Genomic DNA, 27,087 nt, shown 5'->3' with positions numbered 1-27,087 from the left:
AATTGTACAAAATTCTTTTCGAATTGCAAGAATTTGAAGTTGTAATAAAAAAGTTGTATAAATTTGAAAACATCTTATCTGTAGGTAATTCAGAATAAAAGTTAAGTAAATATATTTTGGGGAAATTAGATAGAAACTTCATGATTATATGTTTCATATATTTTGCAAAAATATTTTTGTTACCCAAAATAATATTTCAATTTTTGCAACTTTTGTGTCACAACTTCAGGTTCTTGAAATTCAAAAAGAAATTTTTTTAGAATTTACACTCGTAAGCTGTTGTGATACGGTGAAAAAAGGCTTCAAAATGAGCCCAAGAACATTGAAAATGTTGACTATTTCGGAAGTTATTAAAAATGGATAGAGAATCTTTAAAGAAAAGATAAGCAGAGACTTTCAGAGAGACATAAAGTAAAGTAAGATTGTTATTCAAGCCCGCGAGATGGAACGATGTAAAGGTAGAGGAAGAAAGGAATTAAAATACTTCAATTTTATCAAGCCAACGAATGGGTAACGTGGAACGCATATTAGGGGAAGAGGGCAAGGAAGCGGCATTGATAATGAAACAGATACGGGGAATGGGAGGAAAAATATTGGAATAGGCAAATGGGATTGTGTTATACGGGACAGAGATATAGGAATGAAAGGAAAGGAAGGAAATAGCGAGGTCGTATAAAGGGATATATTAGACAGAAATTAGGGGTGGACTGGAGAACTCCGGGTTAAATGGTAACTTCGTAATAGAAGAGGCTCAAAAGGATATGTTGTGGCCCAATAGCCGACCGAGTGCATTAGCCGACTGAATAGCCAGTCGACTAATTGGTGCTAAATATCCGACTGTATATCTGCACCTGCTCACGTTCCTCTAGTGAACGGATGAAGATAGCCTACAAGCGGCCAGTCGGCTATTCGTCTAAAGCGCTTCAGCCCAGTAGAAGACTATGCATATGGTTCATCATGTTAAGTCATTTACAATTTAAATTGAGTAGTTATGTGACACGAAATGCGTTAGTATGGAAATCTTTAAAAAAAATTCATCCGATTCCTAAAATAGGCAAGGAAAATTACAAAACAATATTGTGTCTTTTTTCAGTGCCTTTTCATTCAAGATAATAATATATAATAATAATAATCAGTGGCTCAGTTGGTTAGACACTCGGACTTCACCTCAGAGGTCCGGGGTTCGATCCCTGAGCCGGTACCTCTAGAAATTTTCCAATGTACCTTTACTGAGGTTCTGGTGGTTCGGAACCCATCTTAAGCTGTAGGTCCCCCCATCGTGTACTTGACTGCAACCTAGTCCGTCAATGATGGGGTAGAAACCAGGCTTTGTCCAATGTGTCTGGGCAGCCTGCTCTCATCAGATCACTTGATTGCATTATAAAAATGCGTCCGTGACTGATGATATATACCGGGACAGCTCCGTGCAAAATGATCAAATAAAAATCCAACTCTGACCAAAAATGCCTTCGACATGTTGGGCAGTATAAGCCTGTGACAACATTTTAACACAGAAATGTTTTATAATAAATAATAATACAAGTTTTTTAAAAGTAATTGTTTTCTTAATCTTTTGTTTTATTTATGTTCATTCATTATAACAAAGTGCACAATTGTAACAAAGTGAATTAAACAATAAACTAGCTTCAAAAAAGCTATTGCATAAAAGAACTGGAGACTTATAATTAAGAAAACTAAACAAGATACATAATACAATTGTTAATGTTATACTGATTAATGCTCAATGCCTAATTTGTTATACTAGACAGTCCACTTTTAACATGAAATAGCTTTTTGAAGCTAGTTTATTTTTCAATTTACTTTGTCACAATTGTACACTTTCTTATAATGAATGAACATAAATGAAACGAAAAATTAAAAAACAATTACTTAAAAAAAACTTTTTCTGTGATGTTTCTAAAGATTCTAGTTTAATTTATAATTATCTTCAATAAAAAAGCACTAAAAAGGGCACAATATTCTTTTTTACTTTTCCTTGCTTATTTTAAGTATCGAACATTGATAATAGGAACTTTTGAAATTATTTTTCACTCAGAATATTTCTCCAAGGGAAATGGTAGGGGACTGCGCTCCTGCCTAAACATTTGTTCTCGGAGGGAATTTCCCCGGGTTGGGCATGTCTGGCATAGACAAACAAACTCCAAAAATTTGAAGGCAATCAGGAGAAGACAAAAATGATGAAAAACGCAGTTCAATTTTTGTGCAAAAATAATAGAAATTTAAGAAGTTATTAAATGTTGTGTAAAAAAATGACATTTTTCAATGTTCTCTACCGATTTTAATTTTATAAACTATTTTAATTTATTTACATCTATTCCCAAAATATAGGCTGCTAATTTTAGGGAGTTCAACTAAATAAATTCTTACATCTTGAAAAAATTCATTCTCTGGTTACAATAAGCACTCAAAGTTGGTGATGGGTCCTTCTGACCCAGTGTGCCCTTTACGTCACATACGCTTAGTGTAATGCAAGATTTTTTATCGATAATATTAACAAATAGAATATACTTCAAAAACTCTTTTACGCTTTTTCGCCTTTTTGTAATACATTCAAAGCACTATAGGATGTTTTTATAATCTGTAACAAAAAATTAAAAACTCTTTTTTACATACTTTTCATATTTTTTCAAATTATATAAATATACAGAAATAATTACCCAAACGAAAGTATTTAGGTTCAAAATGCACTGACCATGATGTGATATGACTTTTCCTCTTACACTCATATGCATAATAAACCTTAAACCTTTTCTTTCTATTGAATCAAATTTCACCCAATTGCTACAGTATACAGCATCAATTACATTTTTACTCTGAAAATGCAATGTTATTTTTAAAAACATTATAAAATTTAATAAATAGCGATACATTTTAAATGTATAAGAAATTTTTAATAAAAAAATATATTGAATAATTAGAAACATTACCTTGAGAGTTAATTCATTTCCATAAGAGCAGTAACAAAAGATTTCAGACATCATGCACATTAAGTAGAGAGCCATCGTAAAAAACTCGATGCTAAGTAAATTAAGCTACAATCCAGAAATAAAAATCTTGAAAAAAAACCGTCAATACATCCACACTCATAATTATTTAAATTATTCAATTATAGTTAAAATATATTAATTAACCTGAATAATTTTGAAAACCGAAGCACCCAATGTAATCAAACTAAAGAAAAAAAGTGGAGTAACAACCTTCATGAAGAAAGATTGTGTGCTTGAAATAAGATCTAGAATAATCACGTGATGATGTACACATTTTTTTATAGAAAAATTGCTACAATGATACTCAATTTTCAATAACCTGTGACAAAGTATTTCATATTGAGCACATATTAATAAAATGAAACCGTAAACCATTGTATCAAAAGTGACATTCAGCAACACCCCATAAAATGCTGCCAAAAGTTGCAATGTATATGTAGCCAGGTACAAGGCATTATTTGAAACATCATAAGGTTGATAAGTTCTAAATGGTAAAGTTACATTTACTAATCCTGTTTCCAGAAAAGGTAAAGTCAAAAAAGCTATGCCACTTGTCTGAGAGAGAATCATAAATGTCAAGAAAATTCGGTCAATTTGTTGTGTGCATCTTTTGAAAATGACCCACTCTTCTGAAGAATTTGGTTGGCAGATGTCAGAAGAAAATTTTGCTAATAGATTCAACATTTCCTTTCGATCCAAAACGAAATTTAGGATTTTGAAGCAAAGCGCGAGAAAGGTAAATGAAAGGAAAAGTCCCTGTGTCGAATCTTCTTCTGAGCCACATGTTTTCACAAATTCTATAGCTTCTGCTATTGTAAAATGAAATATCAGGACAACCACCAAAGTTTTGTAAACTGATTTTAGAAAGTGAAATTTGACGTTTTCACTCCACAGGCCACAATAAGACAGAGTCTTGAAATTCATAGGTAGAATTTCCATCTGGGAAAAATATGGAGGTCGATATCGAAGAGGCGGTACAAACTTACTGAAGCTTGCAATTATACAGGCTGTAATTATGCTCAATATTACGTCTATAGCTATCGGGATAATAACTGTGTGCTTTTATTTGACAGAGAAGAACATTCTTGCGAATAAAATATGATTTAATTATGCACCATGTTGTTACTTTTATATCCGATCTTAATCAAAATATTAAAGCAAGTTAAATTCAAATACTCTTTTCGATCATTTAATTTCGATTATATTCCTTGAGTTACGTCTCTTTAAGTATTATATTAGGTTATATCACTTCAAAACAAAATGATTAAAAGATAAGTTAATCTGTTACATTTTTACTTTACAGTTTAACTTGAATGAAATTGTGATTGCAAGAAAAGCTTTCTTCAGAAATACCGCCTTCACACACTGATCTTTTGATTTAAAAATTAATTGTGACTTTTGGAAGAATAAAAATCTCTGATTGTTATTCAAGTAAACTAATTAAGCGCATTTGCCGATGCGAGTCTTAAACGTGCAGCATAAGCCGGAGACTCGAAGCACAGTTCAAAAAAATTATTCATAAAATTCTTTACACTTTTTCATCAAATTTTCGATTCTGTATATTGGATTTCAGCCAAATATGTTTATGATTAAAAATCAATTGTATAATATTTCTATTTGGCTAATGTGTAAGGTTCCTTATATCTAAAGTGCACATGCGCGTACATTGCGTTAATTGGTAAAATATATGTATTTCATATTGAAGAACTAAGCATAATTTCGAGGCATGAAAGTCCTTATTTAGAGGTGAATGCTACAAAAAGTATATTTATCTTTTTTTATTACAATGCTTACTTTAATTGGATAAGCTTAAATAAAAAATAAATGATATAATTTTTTCGTATTGAAACAATTTGTCCGATATTTGTAGACTTTTAAAGATGAAACAATTAAAACCAATAATGTATTGCCAATTATAACAATAAAATGAGGAGGCTTATTTTTTTTAGACTTAAGATGGTTTCAGTCCAGTATGTTGAATTAATTTTTGTTGGAGTTGGATTTTTAAATAGTCTGCACGGAGATGTCTCGGCATATATCATCATTTCTGGATGCATTTTTGTGTTGCAATCAAGTGATCAGATAAGAGCAGTATGTATAATTTGACATATTGGGCTAAGCCTGGTTTTTTATTACTATCCACGGGCTGGGTTGTAGTCAACTGCATAATTGAATTCATGATCGAATATAACCGAACGAGCTCTGCTTAACTTCGGTATTTGAAACGGAAACCTGGCACAATTTCATGTGACCAATAAAACAAAGCATTTTTTATTAAATACATTAGTCTAGGTTCGCCGAAATTGGGAGATATAGAAAAAATATTTTCGATGAACTTAAAAAAAACACAGTTTAAAATAAACTGTGTCTGAAGTCTGATAAATGAGGGATATTCTAATTAAATAAATGAACAAAAATTATGAATAACTTAAGAATTATCCGCACTTATATTTTGACGAATTTCTTTATCTGGGTTGAAACAAGGTATATAGATTTCTACCCCGGAACTGAAATATATCATTATCCCTACGCATTTAGCTACAAACTTCTCGTGCATATGGCATGCAATTAAATCAGCTACGGAAGTTACTATACGTCTATAATTAAATTTGCGACTATCTATTATTCCTATCACTTCCACAACAAGCTCTAAAGACAAGGGTGACTCCACCATAGTATTCACTTGTGATCTAACAATTTTTCATTAAAAGAAACTGATTTTCTACATATCTATAATAATTCTAATTCTTCATTACATAGAAAATGTACTTTTTTCTTTGGATAAAACTTAAATTACGAATACAGGTGTGTAAACCTTAAGTTTAAAAATATTATTCACAGAATTCGTTACACATACTGTTTTAATTATAATAAATATATTGCACATTCAAGAAAATGATTTCCTTGATTCAAAAGGTCTAGATTCGTTCAAATCTGTTTTATCCTTGAAAGCGAAATATTTGGTTTAGGTAGATTCCTTGAATTGATCATTAGGCAGATAATATTGATTAGGTTAAAAGTATATTTATTTGATTCAAAGAGTTGATGTATTTAACCCAATGAAGCATTTCCTTAGTTGAATAAAATATTATGTTTATATAAATATTAATTTTTTTAGACAAAGAAAATGCTTCATTCGATTAGTAAGATCAAATTCCTCGTAAAAATAAGCATTTATTCCAAAAAAATAATTATTTTAGTGCATTAGAAATTTTTTTCCATTTAGAATACGTGGGAGAGTATCCCAAACAAATATTTCTTCCAGTCAAAACATGTTTTACTAAGATAAATGCATATCGATTTAACTGAAATAAGTAAATATTCTATACGTGAATGTTGGCGTACTTTATTTCAATTAAATACTTCTTTAAATTAAAAAATATTTTGTTAATATCCATGTTTTTGATTTAAAGGAACATTTCTTTGATATTTATGGTTGAGAGTTACGGGTTTTCGCCGCAGATACATAATACGTTTAAAAGAATGCATGGTTTAATAGAATATTTGAACAAACTAATCTGAAGGCTATTCAGGCCGACGCAGAGAGATTTTCTCCAAAAATTTTCTTGTTTATTATTTTTTATAATTAAAATTTAGTGTTTTGCCCCTTTGAAATGCAGCACGCTAGCTGCTGTGTATGACTGGCTTCAGTCCCTTGTGCTGGCAAGGAAATTATCTATTTCGTAACTTACTATCAGAATTTAGTTCAGTGTTCAAAATAATAAATTATAGAATAATAATATATTGAAAAGTAGAGATTCATTAAATTTTTAAAAAATTTTTATTAAGAATTTGGGTACGTTTATTTAAAATAAAAGTTCTTTAATAATTAATAAGGATGGTGGGCAAAAGTTCTAACCACAAAATAATACCCATATTCTCTGATTAAATCGACAACAAAAATTTTAATTCCGCTAAATTGTTTTCTAAATGTATAATTAAAGGCATATCATTATATCGTCTTGTATTGTAGCTAAAAACAGAAAAATTATTAAATAATTCGTGTTTTGGATCCAATTCATTTTCAGCGACCATCCTATTATCCAACCTAGAATACAATAGTACTGGGTGCTGATTCTGAAGTTTGAAACCAGGAACTTGGACCTTTAATTTTGGATTCGTTTTTGGATTTTTATTAATTTTTCTATATTTAATCAAATGTTTCATAAATCTCCTCAATTCATTTTCTTCACCTTTTCTAAATTCTTTTTGAGCCTTGATCATCAGTAAAAGGTATAAAATATTTCAAATATTTTCCTTTTTAAATCAAAAATAGTTTTAAAAATCGTCAAAAATATTCCATAGAAAATTATTCATTCATTATCAATTAAATCAGTCTGATTTTATGCAATTTTCAGATCCAATTAATTTATTCAATCTTGATTTCTGTCACCGAAGTTCGACGTCAAAGTTAACTAAAATTTCAGGTATTTTCCGGTAGTTTCATTAGTGTTAAAATTAGAATTTTATAAAGAATATATCATTGTGATAATTGTGAATATGCATTAAGTTGCATACATATTGCTGTTTTTTTTTTTGTGAAAACCAAATTTTAGAACCGTTCAATTTTTTGATCCAAAACAGGCTAGAAGAGGGTTTATAATTTCTTTCTATTTTTTACTTCGGCAAGTCAAACAAATTCTCCCAGATCATCAAAGTAGTTGGTCTATTTGATATTTTACTGAAGAATTTGTTGATCCCCTCTTTGTGTGCAACAATTTCGGATGCCACCCCTTTGATTTGAATTATCTGAACCCGCGCCGGAAACGATCGTCTGGAGAGTTGTTAATAGAATCTGTTCTCAGCTTGGGTTTAGAGAAATTAAATAATTACTCGATGCATTGAGGCATAATTTTAAAAGTCGGAGTCTGTAAGCACGATAATTTTTGAAGGAATTATCTGATTGGATTGCGCTTAGGCATACATTTTTAAAGATCAAATAGAAAGGATGAGTTCGTTAACCAGCCACTTTTGACAAAAAGTTCTGGTTTGTCCATAAGTAATTCGATTTAGAAAAAAAATTAATTTTCCAAAAAACTGTACGAGATACGAACAAAAATATTCAGAAGCTAAAAGGTCCAATTCAAAAGGTCTAAAAATTGGCTTCATACTATTTTTTATGAGCGCACAGTTATTGTTTTAATCATGAAGAATGCTATATAAAATTTTTTTTTTGTCAAACTAGGCAAAATATGAGAAGATTTTAATAAGAAATATGGTTTATCTTGAAAAGATTTATAAGTCTATTTCAGACTATTTTTTAATAAGATGCATAGTTTTTGTTTCATCGTGAAAAATGTCGTTAAAATTTAAACATTACATATTTCGATCAAAGTAAGCAAAGTACGAAAAAATGTTAGCAAGCAAAATTATTCAACTCCGATGATAATACAGATTTCTCATATCTTATATCTATGACTCTTTAGAAAAACCTTGCCAAATGGCATGTCTGAGAAGAAAATTTTTTTCGATCTTTCCAGTAGCTTAGTGGGTAGAGCACCCGACCGGCAATCGGAAAACCTGGGTTTGATTCAAAACGCAGCAAAGAGGAAGGGATCTTTTTTTACGGATAAAATTTAATTTAAAAAATTGGAGAAAAACAAAAAATTCTGAAATTTCATTTATTTTAACTAATTCTACATTCCTAAGATCTTTTACAGAATGATTATGCAATTTCTCTAATATAAGAGATCTTACATATGTAGACGCCCGCATAAAAAGGCTCTTATGGCTTGTATGGAGTTACGTATAAGGTCATATAGCCAGATAAATTCCTTGTATTTTAGGTCCAAGACAAATCATCCATGGTGAAAAACGAGCAACCGGGGTGTTTTTGAAGTTTGCACTTTAAAAAGCCGTTTTTTGAGAAAAACACATTTAAACTAGGCATGTGCTATATTTTATACAATTTTATACAAATGTTATATTTTTTGCGAGGGGCTACTCACTCAGAAATCTTAGATTGCTGCGCTGGAAATTTTAGGAGAACTTTTTGAGGAACTCATAGAAATCTTGGAAATCTTTCGCCAAGCGTGGAGCATTCAGACTATCTCACGTTCGTGATACACACGCTACCTACTATCGGCGAGAAAACTATAGGCGTCTGCCTTTGAAACTTAATAACTCAGTCAAAAAAAATGCTAGCGCAACAAAAAAACAGTCATTTAAAAGCTGAAAGTGTTCTACGTTAATGAACTTAAAGACGTTTATGTAAAAAAATTTTGTGCTTAACAGACTGAAAAATGTAAAAAAAGTAAGGGTTTTTGGGCACATTTAAGAACAGTCAAGTTTAGAGCATTATTTCTTATACAAGGGGCGATGGAAAAAACTTGAAAAAATTCATGAGTATGAGAAAAACTGTTGTGAACCAGTTGCAGTTGAAAAATTTAAAAAATAATAAAAATTGTTGCTTAAAAGCACAAGACTGTGCAACTATATTATCTTCAGTTCTAATACAGATATTAAAGCGATTCAAACTGCAAACTGTGATTGATAGGCTCTGTATTTATTTTCAATTACCCGGAAGGATGTGTTAGTCTTCTTTTTTGTGAAAATCGCGATATTTTTAGACATTTTTTTTGTTGGAGAACAAGTGACAGAAAGCAGGGGGGGGGGCCTTTTTTTGTTTTACTGCCGACCGCTGGTGCCATTCTTCGGCCCCTAGTTCTGAATGCTTGGATGGCATCTGGCCACGGGTCGAAAAAAGGCACCAGCGGTCTGCAGTAAAAAAACGAGCCCCCCCCCTGCTTTCTGTTACTTGTTTTTCAACAAAAAAAATGTCTAAAAATATCGCGATTTTCACAAAAAAGAAGTTTAACACATCCTTCCGGGTAATTGAAAATAAATACAGAGCCTATCAATTACAGTTTGCAGTTTGAATCGCTTTAATATCTGTATTAGAACTGAAGATAATTTAGTTACACATTTTTGTACTTTAAAGCAACACTTTTTATTTTTTTTTTAATTTCTCAACTGCATTTTTTCTGACTGAGTTGTTAAGCTTCAAAGGCAGATTCCTATAGTTTTCTCGCAGATAGTAGGTGAGTCGAATTAAAGGCCGACGCCGTCGAGCTTAGCCAAGTCTGATTTCTCCTCGAGAGTCCCGATCTCGATAAGTTTTGGAAATCCGGGCAATCCCAGCAATCTCAAAGAAATCTTAGCACTCTCTACGGTTGAGACTGCTACATTCATAGTTTAAAGATTTCCAGATTTCTCATTGAGTAGCCCCTTCATTTTTCGTTCTAACTTAAAATATATACTGCCTTCAGATACTATCTAGATATGACTATAGTCCCAATTATATCACTATAGGTCCCAGTATCATGCCCTATTCGAACCCAAAAATAATTATTTTGACCTTAACTTAGAAAAACGGGAATATTTCCTAAACTATAGAACCGGCCATAATTGCTTTAAATTTTTTTTATAGAAAAGCGATCTAAGTACAATAAAATTATTAGCTGCAAAATGTTTCAGCTAAAACCGAAGTCCTGGAGGGAGGTACAAAATTTAAGGGGGCGACCCATGTCACGACTTCAAAAAATCGATTTTTTTTGCTTAAATGAAAGCTTGTCATCCTTTTTGCAACACTCGGTTTCACATTTTTCAACATTGCCGGCAAGATAATTAAAAAAGTATTTGACCAATTGAGTTCTCCTTGCCTATACATATAGCTGAAATGATTGACTTCTGTGTGAACCGCTCTGAACTACAAAAAAAGTTGTTTAAACAATAATTTTAAAAACAATCTCATGAAAATTTTTGGTTGAAAATCAAATTTTTTAAACGAACGCCATTTTGTCAAAAATGATTATTTTTTAACTTTTTTTGGTTAACACAGAAGCTATGAATATAAACTTCAAGACACTTTTTTTCATTTCAGACGAATCTGTGAGAAACTAGAGTGCGGGCAATTTCACATCTCCCGCTTGAACATGTTCAACATCTGCCCTTATAATTAAACATATTTATAGCTGAAAAAAATTTATTTCTTGGTTCAAAAGTGCCTTAATAAATCATACAAATTTTAGAAAGATTCGTTATATTCTTCATCCCCAAAAAAATATATACCCTTATTTTTGAGGTGTTACATGGGTCGCCCCCCCCCCCTTAATAGAACATACCTTTAGTATAATACAGGTTAACATAATAAAGAAAATTTAGGGTTTCGGACTTAAACGAAACACGTGCTAAAAAACAATAATTGAAACAGTAAAAGTGAAAGGAATATTCTTGTCATGAATTACATTACGGCATTTTAAATTTATTTGTTTGCAATGCAATCAAAAATATATTTATTTATTTAAAATGTATAGAACAGCTAAATGCAGTTTTTATAGGCGCCCGAAAATATGTTGATTTTTTTACATATATTAACCATTTTAGCTTACAAATATGAAAGGAGGTACTCATTTAATTTATTACAAAATGTGGATTAATTATCGGCTGTATTTACTTATTAGTAATTGTTAAGTTTAAAATAAATTTTTATATTAAAATGACTACTTATTAGTCGAAACTTTCTTTAAAACTAGTTACTAGCATACATTTCAAGAGTTTGAATCAAAGGATATATTTCTTTATTTGGAAATTCTAAAATATTACTATATGTTCCTATACTTTACTATAATAATTATCGGCTAATCGACGCTAAATAGCCGACTGTACACCTGAACCTGCTCAAGTTCGTCTAGTGGACGGAAGAAGGCATATATTTTAAGGATTGTGATTTTTCATTTGTTTTTCATGATAATATTCGGAGTAAAAAATAATAAAAGGAGTTCCTATTATACATTTTAAGCTATTTACAATTTAAATTATGTAGTTATGTGACACGAAGTGCGTTAGTATGGAAATCTTGATTAAAATATTATCCGATTCTTAAAATAGGCAAGGAAAAGTACAAAAGAATATTTGGTCTTTTTCAGTGCTTTTTTATTCAAGATAATTAGAAATAAAAATACAACCTTTAGAAACGTCACAGAAAAAGTTTTTTAAAAAGTAATTTTTTTAATATTTCGTTTCATTTATGTTCATTCATTATAATGAAGTGTACAATTGTGACAAAGTGAATTAAATAATAAACTAGCTTACAAAAAGCTATTTCAGGTAAAAACTGGATAATTATAATTAAGAAGCCGATAGAAAATACGTGATAAAATGGTTAATTTTATACTGACTATTGCTTAATAAGCCTAGGACATGACTGCCTTCTATAAACAATTGAACATTGAGTCAATAAGAAACCCTACAATAATAATCATTATAATAATAATAATAATAATAATACAATGGAATTATCATACAAGTCACCATGCAGATAAGTCCAACCGTTAATTTTTTATAGAACACCGTCATATTTTGTCGTATTTTTTTTGTCGTATTTTGTATAGTTTTCTTAATTATTATTATCCAGTGTTTACCTGAAATAGCTTTTTTAAAGCTATTTTATTATTTAATTCACTCTGTCACAGTTGTACACTTTATTATAATGAATGAACATGAACGAAAAGAAACATTTAAAAACAATTACTTATAAAAATACTTTTTCTGTGACGTTTCTAAATATTGTATTTTTATTTCTAATTACCTTAAATAAAAAAACACTGAAAAAAGATAAAATATTCTTTTGTACTTTTCCTTGCCTATTTTAAGAATCGGATAATTTGTTAATCAAGATTTGCATACTAACGCACTTCCTGTCAAATAACTACATGATTTAAATTGTAAATAGCTTAAAATTTCGAATAAGAACTCTATTTATTATTTTTTATTTTAAATATTTTCATGAAAAACAAGTGAAAAATCTCAATCCTTAAAATGTATAATGAACCGTATGCATAGTCGTCTAATGTTCTGAAATGCTCTAGTCGAATAGCCGATTGGCCGCTTGTTGGCTGCCTTGATCCGTCCACTAGACGAACTTGAGCAGGTGCAAGGTATAAGGTCGGCTATTCAACGATGATTACCCGACAGACAAGTTAGTCGACTAATTGACTTGGCCGGCTATTGGGCTACGACATATATACAATAGATTATGATATGATGGTTTGCGGACATGAAGAATTAGAAATTAATGCGAGAGGACAGAGAGAGGTTATGTATTAAAATCGCAGAATGGAATATATTTCATTCTTGAAAAATAATTAGAAACGTGATAATGTATTCACTTCACGCTGCACGCAGTAAGAAACGTTGAGTTCAGAATAATTAATAATTTGTTTTTCTATGAATACGCGATTTTCCCTCCGTATAAAAATCCTCCAACGAGTAAAGAAAAACTGCAAATCCTATTCTTATCAATCGATTTAGTAAAATTTAACGGAAGCATTTATTTAAACGTTTTTAAATTTTTCTTGTTAGTTCATCATTATACTTTACAATACAAAGTGAATTTCCCGTTAATTTTCAATCAATTAAACAATTTCAATTTGTGTTGAAGATTTAAAAACATTCTTAGAAACCAAATTAGTATTGTTAAATATTCAAATCTGTCGAAAGGTTGACGAAACAAAACTTTTCTTTTTCTTTTTTTTAGGTAAACTATATAGTTGAAAAATAAATAATACATACATAATTTTGAAACTATTTGAACAATTTGCTTTGCTACTACTATTGTTTAATACATTAACGGCCGAAGCTATCAATTTTATAACATGAGTTTGAACGCAAAATTTATGGGTATAGCAAAACAATAAATAGATCAAAAGTACTGTTCCTTATGTTCTTGGGTGAGCTAAATTCGAATCCGTGGTGAAAATTCAAATATTTTGACTTCAAAATTAAATATGGCGGTTTTTGTATACAAAAATAGTGAAAAATGATTTTTATCATTTTTTTTTAGACATAAAACGCTTTTCATATCTTAAAATTTCTCAACCATCGGTGCACGAAATTCTTAAACTTTAACAAAAAATTTTTATATATATGTTTTTTCTTCCCAAATGGCGGACAAAATGCAAAAATGTTCCAAAAATTGGTTTTTTCCATCATCTTTGTTTTTCTCAAAAACTTGAATGTTTAAAAAAAAGTTCCATGGAATAAAAATGTCTTGAAATTAACCATAGAACACTACGATTTTTTTTAGATTTTTTAGAAAACATTTTTGATTTTTTGAAAAATCAAAAAATTTTACTAAAAATTCTGAAGAAATGTCATAGTGTTCGATGGTTAATTTCAAGACATTTTTAATTAATGGAACTTTTTTTAAAACTTTAAAGTTTTTGATAAAAACAACGAAGATAAAAAAAAACCGTTTTTGGGACACCGACAATTTTGGGCACCGACGGTTGAAGAAATTTTAAGATACTAACGCGTTTTATGTCTTAAAAAAATTATAAAAATAAAAAAGTCAAACATTTTTTACTCATTTTGTATGCAAAAACCGCCATATTTAAATTTGAAGTCAAAATATTCAAATTTTGACGACGGATTCGAATTAGACTCACCCAAAAACATAAGGAACAGTACTTTTGATATATTTATTGTTTTGTTATACCCATAAATTTTGCGGTCAATCTCATGTTATAAAATAGATAGCTTTGGTCGTTAATGGGTTAAAATTTTACCAATTGATAATGACTTACAAAAAGAAATTTTCAAAACTTTGAACAACTTCAATATGATGTAAAATTTTTTGTCACTTCTGGAGTATTCCTTAGAGACCAACAATACAAAAGAGCCTTCAAATCATTTAACCTAAAAGTTATGATTGATTCTCATTCTTTGACGTATTCTGAATTCTGAATTCTAAATGTTAATCAATGGAAAACTTTTTAGTTTTTGATGCACTGGTTAATATCAGCCATTTTAGCTATTACTGGAAAATAATTTTTTTGGTTATTCGACCAAAGATGGAAGCAAGGAAATTTGTAAACAAATTTCCCCCAAGTATAAAAAAGAACCACACTAATGAGAGCTTGCAAAAAACTTGCTTAAAAAATTGAACTTTTCATGTACTTTAGCCCCTTCTTGAATCCTCAAATAATTTATTGAACATTTAGTAGTTTAGTACTAATATGTCTTGAATTTCTTTCTTTAGTTTAGAATTTATATAAAAATTCTAATATCCCGTGTGGAAAAAGTCCCGCTGAGACCTCTGAAGATGAGGGCCCCCGACGGGGGCTCGCATGGAAGTTCCACGCGTGGGAATTCTTCGAGGGCTCCCATCGAGGGCCCAGGTCGGTTGTTCTCACGGATAAACGATTCAAATTTCAAAGTCCAAATGGTGAATATTTTTTCAACACCACAAATTTTAAGGTTTCATGAGTTCAGACTTACAAACAATGCATTTCTGTCAAAAATTGGATGACACTTTTTTGAAATTCGAACTCTCACAATATGGATGTTCTATAATGCCCCCACAGGGGACTTAGCTCGGTTACCCTAACGGATCAACGATTCAAATTTCAAAGTCCAAAGGGTGAACATTTTTTCAACACCACAAGTTTTAAGGTTTCATGCGTTCAGACTTACAAGCAATGCATTTCTGTCAAAAATTGGATGACACTTTTTTTAACCCGTTAATGACAGGGCTTTTTTGCAACACTTAAACCCAGGGAGGGGGGGAGTCAAACCGACCCGACGCTTTAAAAAAATCGAAACGTGTTCCTACAAATCTGAAAAAATGCATGGTTCTTGTTTAAACCTTCTACTTGAAAGGTATAATTTCTCTATATGTGTTTTTTAAAATTATTGATGATATATTTAACAATAAACAAATAAACTCATAAAAAAAACTAGTTTCTTTTCGAAAATTCATAACTCAGAGACAAATTAATCAAATTGAACGGTTCAAAAGGAAATTAAAGGGACAGAGTGTGCCTTTCAACGAAAAAATTTTGCAAGAAATTTTTACAGACTTAAAACCCTACATTTTTAACATGAACTCATGCATTATTGTAAGTGTGAATGTAGGAGGTTTTGATAGAAATATACACATTTTTCTATGCAAAACCATTTATTTAGTAACAACAAATTTTTTTAACTAAATATGTACACAGAGGACCTCGCTAGTACAGAAAAAATAGTAAAAATACCCCAAGTGTGGTCTGACGAAATGCATACGTAAACCCCAGGGGGGGGGGGGTCAAAATCAACCCGAACTGCATTTTGAATGAACCCTGTAGCTGACTGAAGGATACTAGCAAGTCGAAACTGTGCGTGAGGCTTCTATCCTTAAGTAGAATTTTTTAGGTGTGGGTAAGAACCGTTCTCCTTGCTTGGTTTGAAAATTGCGCCGATTTGAAATTTCGGCCTGGGTCAAGTTAACCCCCCTCGCCTGGGGTTAACGGGTTAAATTCGAAATCGCACAATTTGGATATTCCATAGGGACCCCCGTAGGGTTACTAGCTCAGTTGTTCTCACGGATCAAAGATTAAAATTTCAAAGTCCAAAGGACGTATATTTTTTGACACCAGAAATTTTAAGGTTTCAGGAGTTCAAACTTACAAACAATGAATGTCAAAAATTGAATGACTCTTTTCTGAAATACGAACTTTTACCATATGGATGTTCCATGAGGGTCCCTGGTGAGGGCCCAGCTCGGTTGCCCTAGCGGATAAACAATTCAAAGTCAAAAGCATGTATATTTTCTCGACACTACTAATTTTAAGGTTTCATGAGTTCAGACTTACAAATAACGATTTTCTGTTAAAAAATGAATGACACTTTTCTGAAATTGGAACTCTCACAATATGGATTTTCCATTGGGTGTACCCGCAGGGGACCCAGCTCGATTGCACTCACGGATCAACGATTCAAATTTCAAAGTCCAAAGGGTGAATATTTTTTTGACGCCACAAATTTTATGGTTTCATGAGTTCAGACTTGCAAACAGCGAATTTCTGACGAAACTTCGATCACACTTTTTTCAAAATTCGAACTCTGACAATATGAATGTTCCATAGATAATGGATCAATGATTAAAATTTCTAAGTCGGAAGGGTAAATATTTTATGTGATAACATGGGGCTGTCATGGTGGCAACCATGAGGGATCCATGAGAGAAGCCCATGTTGGGCCCCTATGGATTAGCATGTCGTTTCCATAAGGAACCACGTCTGGATTGCCCTCATGGATTCCATAAGGCATGAGGGCAATCCATGTGGACCCTGACGGGGGCCCCCTCCATTTTTCCACACGGGATACTGAAAAGAGCTTTCTTTATATTATTAGGCAATTCGATTTAAAGACCTCTAACAGAAACAATAATGATCAATTATACCGGCATGACAAAATAAAATAACCTAGCCTGCTAGGAAGAAACTCCGAAATATAATTTGATATGTTTCATCGACAATACTAAAATAATATACTTTAATAATAATAATAATAATACTTTTCGAAAATATTTTCTACGCTTTTTCGCGTTGTTGGAATACATTCAAAGGCCTACAGGATATTTTTATAATCTGTAAAGTAATAAAAGAACTTTTTTATACAATTGACATATGTTTTTTATTTTATAGATGCTTATAAATAATTACTCAAACAAAAGTTTCAAGCTCAAAGTACATCGACCATGATGGGATATGATCTTTCCTCATGCACTCATTTGCATCATTAACCTTAAATCTTGTCTTTCTATCAAGTCGAAATATATCCAGTTGCTACTTTATACACCATCAATCACAACTTTTTTCTGAAAATTCAATGTTATTTTAAACAAACCATTCTAAATTTCAATAAATAATAATAAGTCACGTATTTCAAAAGAATTTTTAATTTAAAAATTCTGATACATAATGAAAAATATTACCATTAGAGTTTATCCATTTCCATACAAACAGTACCAAAATATTTGAAACAGCATGCAGATTAAATAGACAACCATCGTCAAAAACTCGACGCTGAGTAAATTAAGCTACAATCCAAAAACGAAAATATTTAAACAATCATTAATATACAACTAGAATCATAATTACTCACCTAATTTATATGATACAAATATATTTATTAACCTCAATAATTTTGAAAATACAAGAACCAATGTAATCAAACTAAAGAAAAAAAAGTGGAGTCATAACCTACATGAAGCAGGACTGTGTGCTTGAAATAAGATCCAGAATAAGAACATGATGATCGACATATTTTGTTATCGAAAAATTGTCACATTGATTATCAATTTTCCTTAGCCTGTGACAAATTGTTTCATATTGAGCACATATTAATTTAATTAGTTCATAAAACATTGCATCAAAAGAAACATTTAGCAACACCCTATAAAATGTTTCCAAAAGTTGCAATATATATGTACCTAGGTATACAGCACTATTTGAAACATCGTTAGGCTGATGAGTTCTGAATGGTAAAGTAATATTTTTTAATCCTGTTTCCAGAAAAGGTGAAACCAAAAAAGCTAGACCACTTGTCTTTTTAACTCTAAATGGCAATTAGTAAATTTGAAGTATATTTATAATTGATAAGGAAAAAGTATTTTTTCGTCTCGCTGTGGCAGTAATACTATTTTTTCTGCAATATCCTAGATTTTCATATAACCCTGGTGAAAGCAAATATTGTAATACACAATTTTAAAACCAATAGCTTCTCCGTGCAGTTTTTCATTGACTCGCACATTATGATGGTGAAAGAAAAAGCTTCAATTTTTTCTGGTATGGTAATCTTTTCACTGCATCCTTTTGGTGCTTTTAAGGACCAAAATAATTTATACCCCTGATTTATAGAAGAATGAAAAAGTATTTCGGGTTTTTAAATGAAATGCTTATCGTAGTTTTATAAACGCTTTTAATTATCTGAAATTTGTAATATTGCAGTGTGCATTGCACTTAATAATATCTTCAACATTAATGAATAAAACCGAAATTTTAATGTTATAAAATGTAAAACTAATATTTTTTTCCAAGGCCGTTACAGATTCAGTAATTGTTACTTATCTTTTATAAATTATAAATTTGTATCATTTTGTAATTATAATTTTTACAGGAACAAATTGGATTATTAATTATTGTCGCATTTGAGCTATTCTTAAAATACGTGCAGCCTTTTATCAATGTTAAATTATACAATTAATCATGTCTAATATTTTACTTTATTAACATTTCGTGCAAGGGACATGTTAGTCTCATTTTCATATTTTTATTAGCAAGTGGTTGAATGAGGCCTAAGATTGGAGAAACGCACCCCATACAGTACTATCTCAACCACCTATTATTACAACCGAGCTAAGCGCTAATTAGCCTTTAAGAACAAAAAGAGAAACCTGAAACAATGCGATGTTTTAAAGCGAAAAAAATACTTATTTAATAAGTATCTAGGGATAATAAAAATATTTAGTCTACGTTCACCAAATTACTGTGAACATAAAAAAGGCCTTTCTAATTAATGTGTGTACAAACTCTGAAAACGGAGGAACATGGTAAGTAAATGAGGAAACGAAAATGACAAATAATTTCAGAATTTAATACAAATTTTCATTTTTATTTTCACAAATTTCTTTATCTAGCTTAGAACCTGCTATATAGTTATACCACGGAACTGCAGTCTATCATTATTCGTATGCATTTAACTATAAACTCCTGGTGCATGTGACATGTAATTAAATTACCTATTGAAGTAACCATAGCTCTATAATTAAATTTGCGACTGTCTATTATTCCTATCCCTTGTGCAGCACCCCTAAAGACAAGGGTGACAAACGAAAACTCCGTTATGGTGTTTGCTTGATATTAAACCATTCATCATGGAATGAACTGATTTTACTCATTTCCAAAATAATTCTAATTCTTACTGAAAGGAAAATCGACTTTCTTTGGATAAATCAATAGCTACGAACACAGGTTTGTGAAACTTCAGTTTCAAAAATTTTATTTACAGAATCCATTACACATGTTCAACAATAAAAATAATATAATTTACATATTAATATGATATACTCTCATGGATTATTATTCTGATTTTTATTGTATTCTTTATTGTCCAGAAATAATGTTCTAGACTTGGAATTCTTGGACGATTCTACATTTCTACGCATTCTTAGATTGTAAGATCTTTTTATAATTTTAAAAGGCATATCATTATATCTCCTTGTATTGTAGTTTAATAAAGGCATTTGATTTAATAATCCACGATTTGGATTTAAATCATTTTCCACTTGATTAAAAAGCATTCTATTATCCAAACCTGGGTACAATGGTACTTGCTGCAAATTCTGAACTTCTGGAAAAGGATCCTGGACCCTAAGATTTGAATTCGGCATCGAATTTCTATTAACTTGTCGAAACTCATTATTTAGTTTCATAAAAGTCTTAAGTGAATTTTCTTCGCCTTCGTTGGGTTTATTTTCGAGTCTTTCATCAGCGACATGTCTTAAATATTTCAGTGCAAGATACAACAATAGTCTTTTCCTTCTCAAATCAGCAACACTTTTAAAATTCGTCACATTTTCAAAAATAGTGGTTAGAAAATCATTCGCTTTCTCAGAATTCAAATCAGTGTGATTTTTCATATTTTTCAGATCCAAATCTTTGATTTGATCTTCATTTCTTTGTTTGTTGTGAGTCTGAACTCTTAGTTTTCGTGATTTTTGAGATTTTAATCTCTTCTGCGGTTCTTGAGTTGTTCTTCTTTTAGTTATTTTGAATTCTTCAGTTGTCTTCCTTCTTCGAGTTGCTTGTGCTCTGTGAATTATTTTCAAATCTAATTTTCTCGGGTTACTTGGGATTTTAGATTCTTGAATTTGATCATGCTCCACTTTTCTCGCTCTATAATCTGGACTATATTTTGCACCCACAGGAAGAGAATGTGCAGGCATCCTTACATGAAATTCTAAAATTGGAAGCGAATATTTTTCACTTTCTGCATTATTCTGATGTTTCATCAAAACGTATACAGAAACAATTGATGATACATTGCTCAAATCAACATGTGTACTAGCCTTTCCTACTCTTATTGTTTCGAATCCATTTTTAAACGAATCTTCCGCTCTTCTTATATCAAAATTAATCACTGGAAAGTCCGGGAATGGATTTTCCGCGTTTGCATCAGTTATAGATTTCTTTGACAATTTGTTACTAATTTGTAATTTGACCTCGTCAAAATTTTTGGATTCTGTACGAAAATTTGTTGTTTGCTTAATATCTTCCCCTGAACCTAAGGTTCTATGAGTTTTCCAACCCCCGGAGTATGAAAAAATCTTATTTTCAAAATCTCGATTTTCTGGCATTGATTCCGTTTCTTGAACTTGCTTCATTTCTTTCAATTTTTCCTTCCCAATTCTGAGATGTGACCATCTTTTAGTGTTCGATTCCGAACGATCTGGTTGGCCAACTCCCGGTTTATTTTTTTGTTTCAATCGTCTGACATTTGATACAATACTGATAATTCTGTGTTTACTATGATTATTTAAATCGTTATTTGTTGGTTGAACAGGAGTAAATAAATATTTACTTACATGAATATTGTTTAGCGGATCTTCAATTATTCCTGAGGGATCTGAATCTGACCAAGGATTTTGAATCTGATGGATTTGATCTTGGCCATCATATATTCCAATACGTGTCTGAAGACCACGAGTTGTATAAAGATGCATTTCTGGAGATGCTGTTGTCCTTATATACGTTACAACTTTCAATTTAGGTTTGGATTTCTTCTTATACCCAAAACTTCCGAATCGAAGTTGCACTTTTTCACCATGAAATCGGATTGCCGTTCCATTCAAAGAATTCAAAATCTTTTTTAAAGGTTCATGCCAAGATGTTCCTGAATCTGAATTAAAATTAAATTCTTTAGGATTTAGCAATATTTCTCTAACAAATTTGATCATGTAATTTTTTAGTTGTATTTCCCTTATGTCAATTCTGATGCCTTTTACTAGGTGCTTGAAAACATTATACACAAAGCTTTCAGCATTTGGATAACTACTTTGATAACTATAATCATTTACATTTTCAAAGGACATTCTGGGAATCCTGGAAGGAGCAGGTGGTACTGGAATAGGTAAATATTGGCATTGTTCTTGTAAATAATCTGTTCGCAAATTATCAGAGGAAGTCTCAGAAGAAGTTGTTCTTTTTAAATAATCTAGCTCTTTTTGACAGTTCTTCAAATTTTTGTTTTCATTGGCTGATTGAGGAGTAGCGGTGACGATAGTAGTAGTAACCGTAGTAATTTCTCTATTATTCTCATTTTGAGAAACTGGATCCTGTAAATTATTTTTTTGCGTCGAAGTCTCATTTTCTGAGTCAATTATTACTTTACTAGTTGCTGAAATATCCCTTCGAGTTATCAAATTAAAATCTATTTGTTGTGCGTTAGGATTTCTTCCAGCGAACATATCCTTCAGGAACCTTCCAAGTTGCAACATTGAATTCTTATCATGAGGGTTGAAATTTGAGAACTGAAAATCAAACGAATTATTATTCTGATCAGTTTTAGGAGTTATTATTAATTTTTCCTTTAGTTTTTCTGAATTATTTTCATCGAAATTCGATCGAATTTCTGAAACAGTGGGGGATATAGGAATTCCTGTACCGTTGTCGAGAAGTTTAACTCTCAAAGGAGATTTGGATGCATAATAAGGTGGAATTGAGTCATGTTCATAGGGTCTTTTAACATTGTGATTTTTATTCATTTCCATATTTTTAAGATCCATACGATTAGTATCCACAATTGTTAATAGCTCCTTTGGTTTATTAGTAAATTCAGGATTTCCGAAAAGATTCGTTGGTTCGACTGGAGTTTGTTGTGAAGTGTTTTTCAATTCTGATTGCAATTCTGATTTAAGTACTGATTTTACTTCATCATTTATCCTCTTTCGAAGCATTTCAGCAAAGAGAAGAGAAAGACCCAGCTTGGAACTTTTTTTATCTTCATTTAAGAGTGAAATTAATTTGCCAGATGCTTCTAGCGATTTTATAAGTTTGACATAATCTTCACTTGGCGTCGTTATTTCTGTATTTTCAGCTCCTGATGATGAAGTCTCAGAATAGTCAATATCGTCACCATATAAACCACCAGATGAAAGATCATCCATTTTTTCTGTTGTATATACTGTTGTATATAATTTTCCTGCTACAAGACTCTTAACTTTCGCTTTCGGTAAATTTTTCGCTAAACCTACATTTTTATCAGCTACTTCAGAAATAACCTTCTTATTTTTATCTCCTTTATTTTGTGTCAAATTACTCGAAGTCTTTTTAGAATCTTCGAAATTACTTTTCGTAACTTGAGTATGATTATCAATTTTTGCTGATCTCGTAAAATTTTTAGATGTAGTACCTTTAGGCTTAGAAATTCCGGAAATTTTTTTAACTTCCGATTTTGGTGTCGTTACTTCAGCACTGACTACCTTAATACCAAACTGCGGCAAAGATGGTAGTGTAAAATGAAATAATGGACTCAAGAAGTCAGAAATCAAATTTTGTGAATTAGTTTGATTTACCTCGTCTGTTTTAATTTTTAAAATTTCTTTTTCATTATCGTATTTTTCTTCGCCATCCTTAGGAAACTTGTCAACAACTGGATTATAAAATTTTCTGGTTTCGTTTTTTATGGATTGAGTAGTCTTTTCAAGTAAATAAGTCACTTGATGTGGAATTGAAAAGGCCACTGAACTCGTATAATAAGATTCAGAGCTATGCAATTTTTGCATGTTACTCATATCCTCATAAACATAAGACACGTCCTCTTGAGTTCCCCTGGAAGAATTCAGACTTAACGCAATTGCAGGCATTTTTACCGGTTTGATGTTTACAAGACTCGAATATAAATTCAGAAACTCATAATTCTTGAGTAAATCTTCTTGTACTCGGTGCGAAATACAATGTCCTGTCCCTGAAAATATAGAACAAATGAGCGAAATTATAATAGAAAAACTTATATTTGAAATTACGAGTACCATATGAGTAATTTACTATTATAAAGTTATGGGAGTAGTTATTATGATTCTAAGATTTAAAACTTACATGGCTGACAAACATATGTTTGTTTTTTTCTACAATTGAGTCCATAAACTACAGGTGTCTTGTGATTTTCTCTATCTAAATTTAAACAATTTGTATTTTTTGTATTATCCTGACTATTACACCATGGAATGAAACTACCTGATGTTGGAACTCGTTCGTCTGTGCTTGACCAGTACCAAATTTCCTGATTAATTTTCTTTACGAGATCTGCATTACTTTTTCTACGATGTCCATCCGTCCAAATATGACGTAATTCTAATTAAAAACAACATATTATGAACTATAGAGCACAGAAAAAACTAAGATTAAAATTTGTTGCTGGACAATTTGCAGCATTTTTTATAAAATATAAAAATTTCTAGATAATTTTGATACATTCTTGAAACTACTAAAATATTCTAGGGCATTCTAAAACATTCGATATCGAACACGAAGATTTTAAAAGATTTCAGAATACTTTGAAATACTCTGAATCAGATGAGTATTCAATAATATTGTAGAATATTTTAGAATAACAGAATAATGTGAAGCATTCCGGACCATTCTAGAAAATTTAGAATATGCTATAAAAAAGTCCACAAATAGCTATAAAAACACTTCAAAATATTCGAAAATTTCAAAAAAATTTAGGTTTTTACATTTCACTGAGAATCAGTTTCTACTTTTTAAAGAGTTTAATCAGTGAAATCCACGAAGAATCCGCTTAATCAGTGAAAATGATTGCAATTTCCGTGAATTCTTACTGATTTCTTTGGGATTTTCACTGATTAAAATATTTACAAAATATTTCAGGTGTTTAAATCTAGTAATGCTAAGGGATTTTTAAGATTTTTATTTAGCCGTGTGAGCAAAATTTTATTGAAATAGACTACAGAGGATCGATTACTACCTATTTGTAGGTGAGAAAAAAAGGGTTTAGCAAAATTTGGATTTTCAGAAAAATGGCGACGATTTTTTCCAAAAGTTTCGATTTTTAAGGTTTCAAAAATTCAGTTTTCGTGCACAACGCAAGTTATAATAAAAACCTGTTTTTTAGTAGCAGCCATATTTCTCACAGTTTTCAACATTTTTTAATGACAGAGTTACTAAAAATGTGTAGTTATTGATCCTCTATAATCTATTTCAACATAATTTTGTTATTATGCCTACAAAAAACCTTAAAAATTTTCTATTTAAAAAATCCAGAAGAGTTTAGAACGTTATAGAATTCATTGCAGAATTATCTAAAAAAAATGCGTATATTTTAGAAAATTTAAAAATATTACAAAAGTAAATCTAAAGAAGTTTTAAAAGAAATTCCAGAACATTCTACAAAGTTCCTGAACATTTTATAAAATTCCAGTATCCCCTAGAATTTTATAGGAAAGTGAAGAATATTCCTAAATATTGAAAAATTTCAGATTAATCTGGAAAATTCTGTAACATTATAAAAATTCCAGAATATTCCACATTCTTCTAGAGCATTTTTTGAATATTGTAAAATGGTCAAAGATATTATAGAAAATTTTAGAACCTTGTGTAGAATATTGTCGGTGAACTAGTCGGTATCCGAATAGACCGTCCTAACCACTAATGCGGCGCTGCCTAGGAGGTCTAATCAGGAGCTGAGTACAGGTGACAAGTTTTTTATGGTTCAACGCTAGTCTACATCTAGACGAGCTAATCTGATGCTACCCTAATATCACGGAATGTTCCAGGACCGTGTCTGGAACGTCAAGCGGTCACTTTGCAAACGGTCTAGCCATGTCCCCGGAACGTGTAAAATGTCAGCCCCTTTGGAAACCTGTCCGGAACGTCCCACTATGGACTGAAGCGGACCTATCGTTATTGTTATTTTAACACTAAATATCGTATAAACCGGAAAACATAGCTAAAAATCAGTTTATAATATAAATATCATATTGAGCAGTGTTGCAGAACGAACGTGTTATTTACTTAAATAGCAAGAGAATTATGGATTAATCTGAAAAATCTCTATCCCTTCCACACACTACTCATTTTCCCTACCGAGTGAGTCACACCTACCCCGAAAGGGAAATGGCTTAATGGTGTAATAATAATAATAATAATAATAATAATAATAATAATAATAATAATAATAATAATAATAATAATAATAATAATAGTGCAGTATATGCGGTACTCAAAACTCAAAAATGTCATCCATATTTAACTACCTCTTATGGTTAACGAGATATTTTTTTGTTACAAATAACATTAACGGTGAGTCCCCTTCAGGTGAAAAAAGGATTTTCTTGGAACGTTCCAAAGAGGCGAACATTTTACACGTTCCGGGGACATGGCTGAAACGGTCCAGTTGAAAATTCCTAAGGTGTCCACTCGACGTTCGTAGCTGTTAGGGTAGACAGTGGGATTTGTGAAAATTTATTTTTAAAATTTGATTAGCCTGTATATTTTTTAAAATTTTATTTTATAAAGTTATAATTTGCACTATATGTAGTTTAAAATTGTAAATAACTCAAAGCCTTTATAACGATATACAAACGACCCACTGAGCACTAACCAAACAATCTATTGAGTCGAACTAGCCTTCTGGTGGCTGAACAGTTTTTTAATTTAAATCGAACGTATATATTAGAGTTTGAGTAAAGCAGGCGTAACTTTGTAAAAATTCAGAAATATACACAGACAACGTTGGGGATATTATGGTAAATATTTTGTATCTATTACTGTAAGTGAAATATTGTCGAAATAGAGATGAGGTCAAGGTGAACTTTGATAACCCACACATTTTTCGCGCATAGTCCAAGATTATGGCCTACTATATTATTAGAGAAAAATACCTTTTTGTAATGTTTTTTTTTCAATTCTGATATTTATAAACACCCTATCTATTTGTGAAATTTGGTGACAGGATTTATTTTGACAATTAGAAAATTGTTTGGTCATGAAAGACCAATCAGCATCAGATCAGGGCCTGTTCAGACTGGCTAGATGAAAAGAAATTTTTTGTAATGCTCATTGTCCTTTTCTCGATCTTGTATGCATCCAGTCTTTGGAAATATGCACAAAGAAATTTCCGTTTGACCCTTAGAATACGAGGGTAGTTCAGTAAGTCCTTAGAATGACCAACAAATGGCGCGCGAATCGCTCCAAATCATCTGTTTTCAGTCAGCACCACTCCCGACTAGATATAT

At 31.1% G+C, this 27,087-nt stretch overlaps 2 protein-coding genes across 6 annotated transcripts in view; both read right to left on the bottom strand.

Annotated features, from left to right (window-relative positions):
* Positions 1-2,309: 2,309 nt before the first annotated feature.
* LOC117167451 (odorant receptor 46a-like) lies at positions 2,310-3,960 on the bottom strand. Its single transcript, XM_033352407.1, has 4 exons — positions 3,153-3,960; positions 2,949-3,053; positions 2,679-2,834; positions 2,310-2,599 (listed from the first exon to the last, which is right to left on the bottom strand). The coding sequence occupies exons 1-4, from the start codon at positions 3,945-3,947 to the stop codon at positions 2,543-2,545; spliced, it is 1,113 nt and encodes a 370-aa protein (XP_033208298.1). The 5' UTR covers positions 3,948-3,960; the 3' UTR covers positions 2,310-2,542.
* A 15,911-nt stretch (positions 3,961-19,871) lies between these two features.
* LOC117168167 overlaps positions 19,872-27,087 on the bottom strand; it is a 12,785-nt gene continuing 5,569 nt past the window's right edge. Inside the window, exons 7-9 of one of the 5 annotated variants that reach the window (XM_033353605.1) lie at positions 23,930-24,184; positions 23,407-23,798; positions 19,872-23,325 (exon numbers count right to left, since the gene is read on the bottom strand). In XM_033353605.1, coding sequence (XP_033209496.1) covers positions 19,903-23,325; positions 23,407-23,798; positions 23,930-24,184 — 4,070 coding nt within the window. In that variant the 3' untranslated portion in view covers positions 19,872-19,902. Of the gene's footprint in view, positions 23,799-23,929; positions 24,185-27,087 lie in introns of all 5 variants that reach the window. The other 4 variants (XM_033353604.1, XM_033353606.1, XM_033353607.1 and 1 more) reach the window with 4 other exon arrangements.

Source organism: Belonocnema kinseyi, chromosome 2, assembly GCF_010883055.1.
Source record: "Belonocnema kinseyi isolate 2016_QV_RU_SX_M_011 chromosome 2, B_treatae_v1, whole genome shotgun sequence".
NCBI classification, from domain to species: Eukaryota; Metazoa; Arthropoda; class Insecta; order Hymenoptera; family Cynipidae; genus Belonocnema; species Belonocnema kinseyi.
The sequence above is the reverse complement of the archived record's forward strand: the minus strand, read 5'-3'. Positions and strand labels throughout refer to the sequence as shown.

What these genes read in the sequence shown, in the direction of transcription:
- LOC117167451 (XM_033352407.1), bottom strand. Translation starts at nt 3,947, where the DNA reads ATGGAAATTCTACCTATGAATTTCAAGACTCTGTCTTATTGTGGCCTG. An exon ending in CGGTTTTCAAAATTATTCAG is followed by an intron (nt 3,054 to 3,152) that starts GTTAATTAATAT and finishes TCTGGATTGTAG; the next exon opens with CTTAATTTACTTAGCATCGA. An exon ending in ACCTAAATACTTTCGTTTGG is followed by an intron (nt 2,600 to 2,678) that starts GTAATTATTTCT and finishes TTTTTGTTACAG; the next exon opens with ATTATAAAAACATCCTATAG.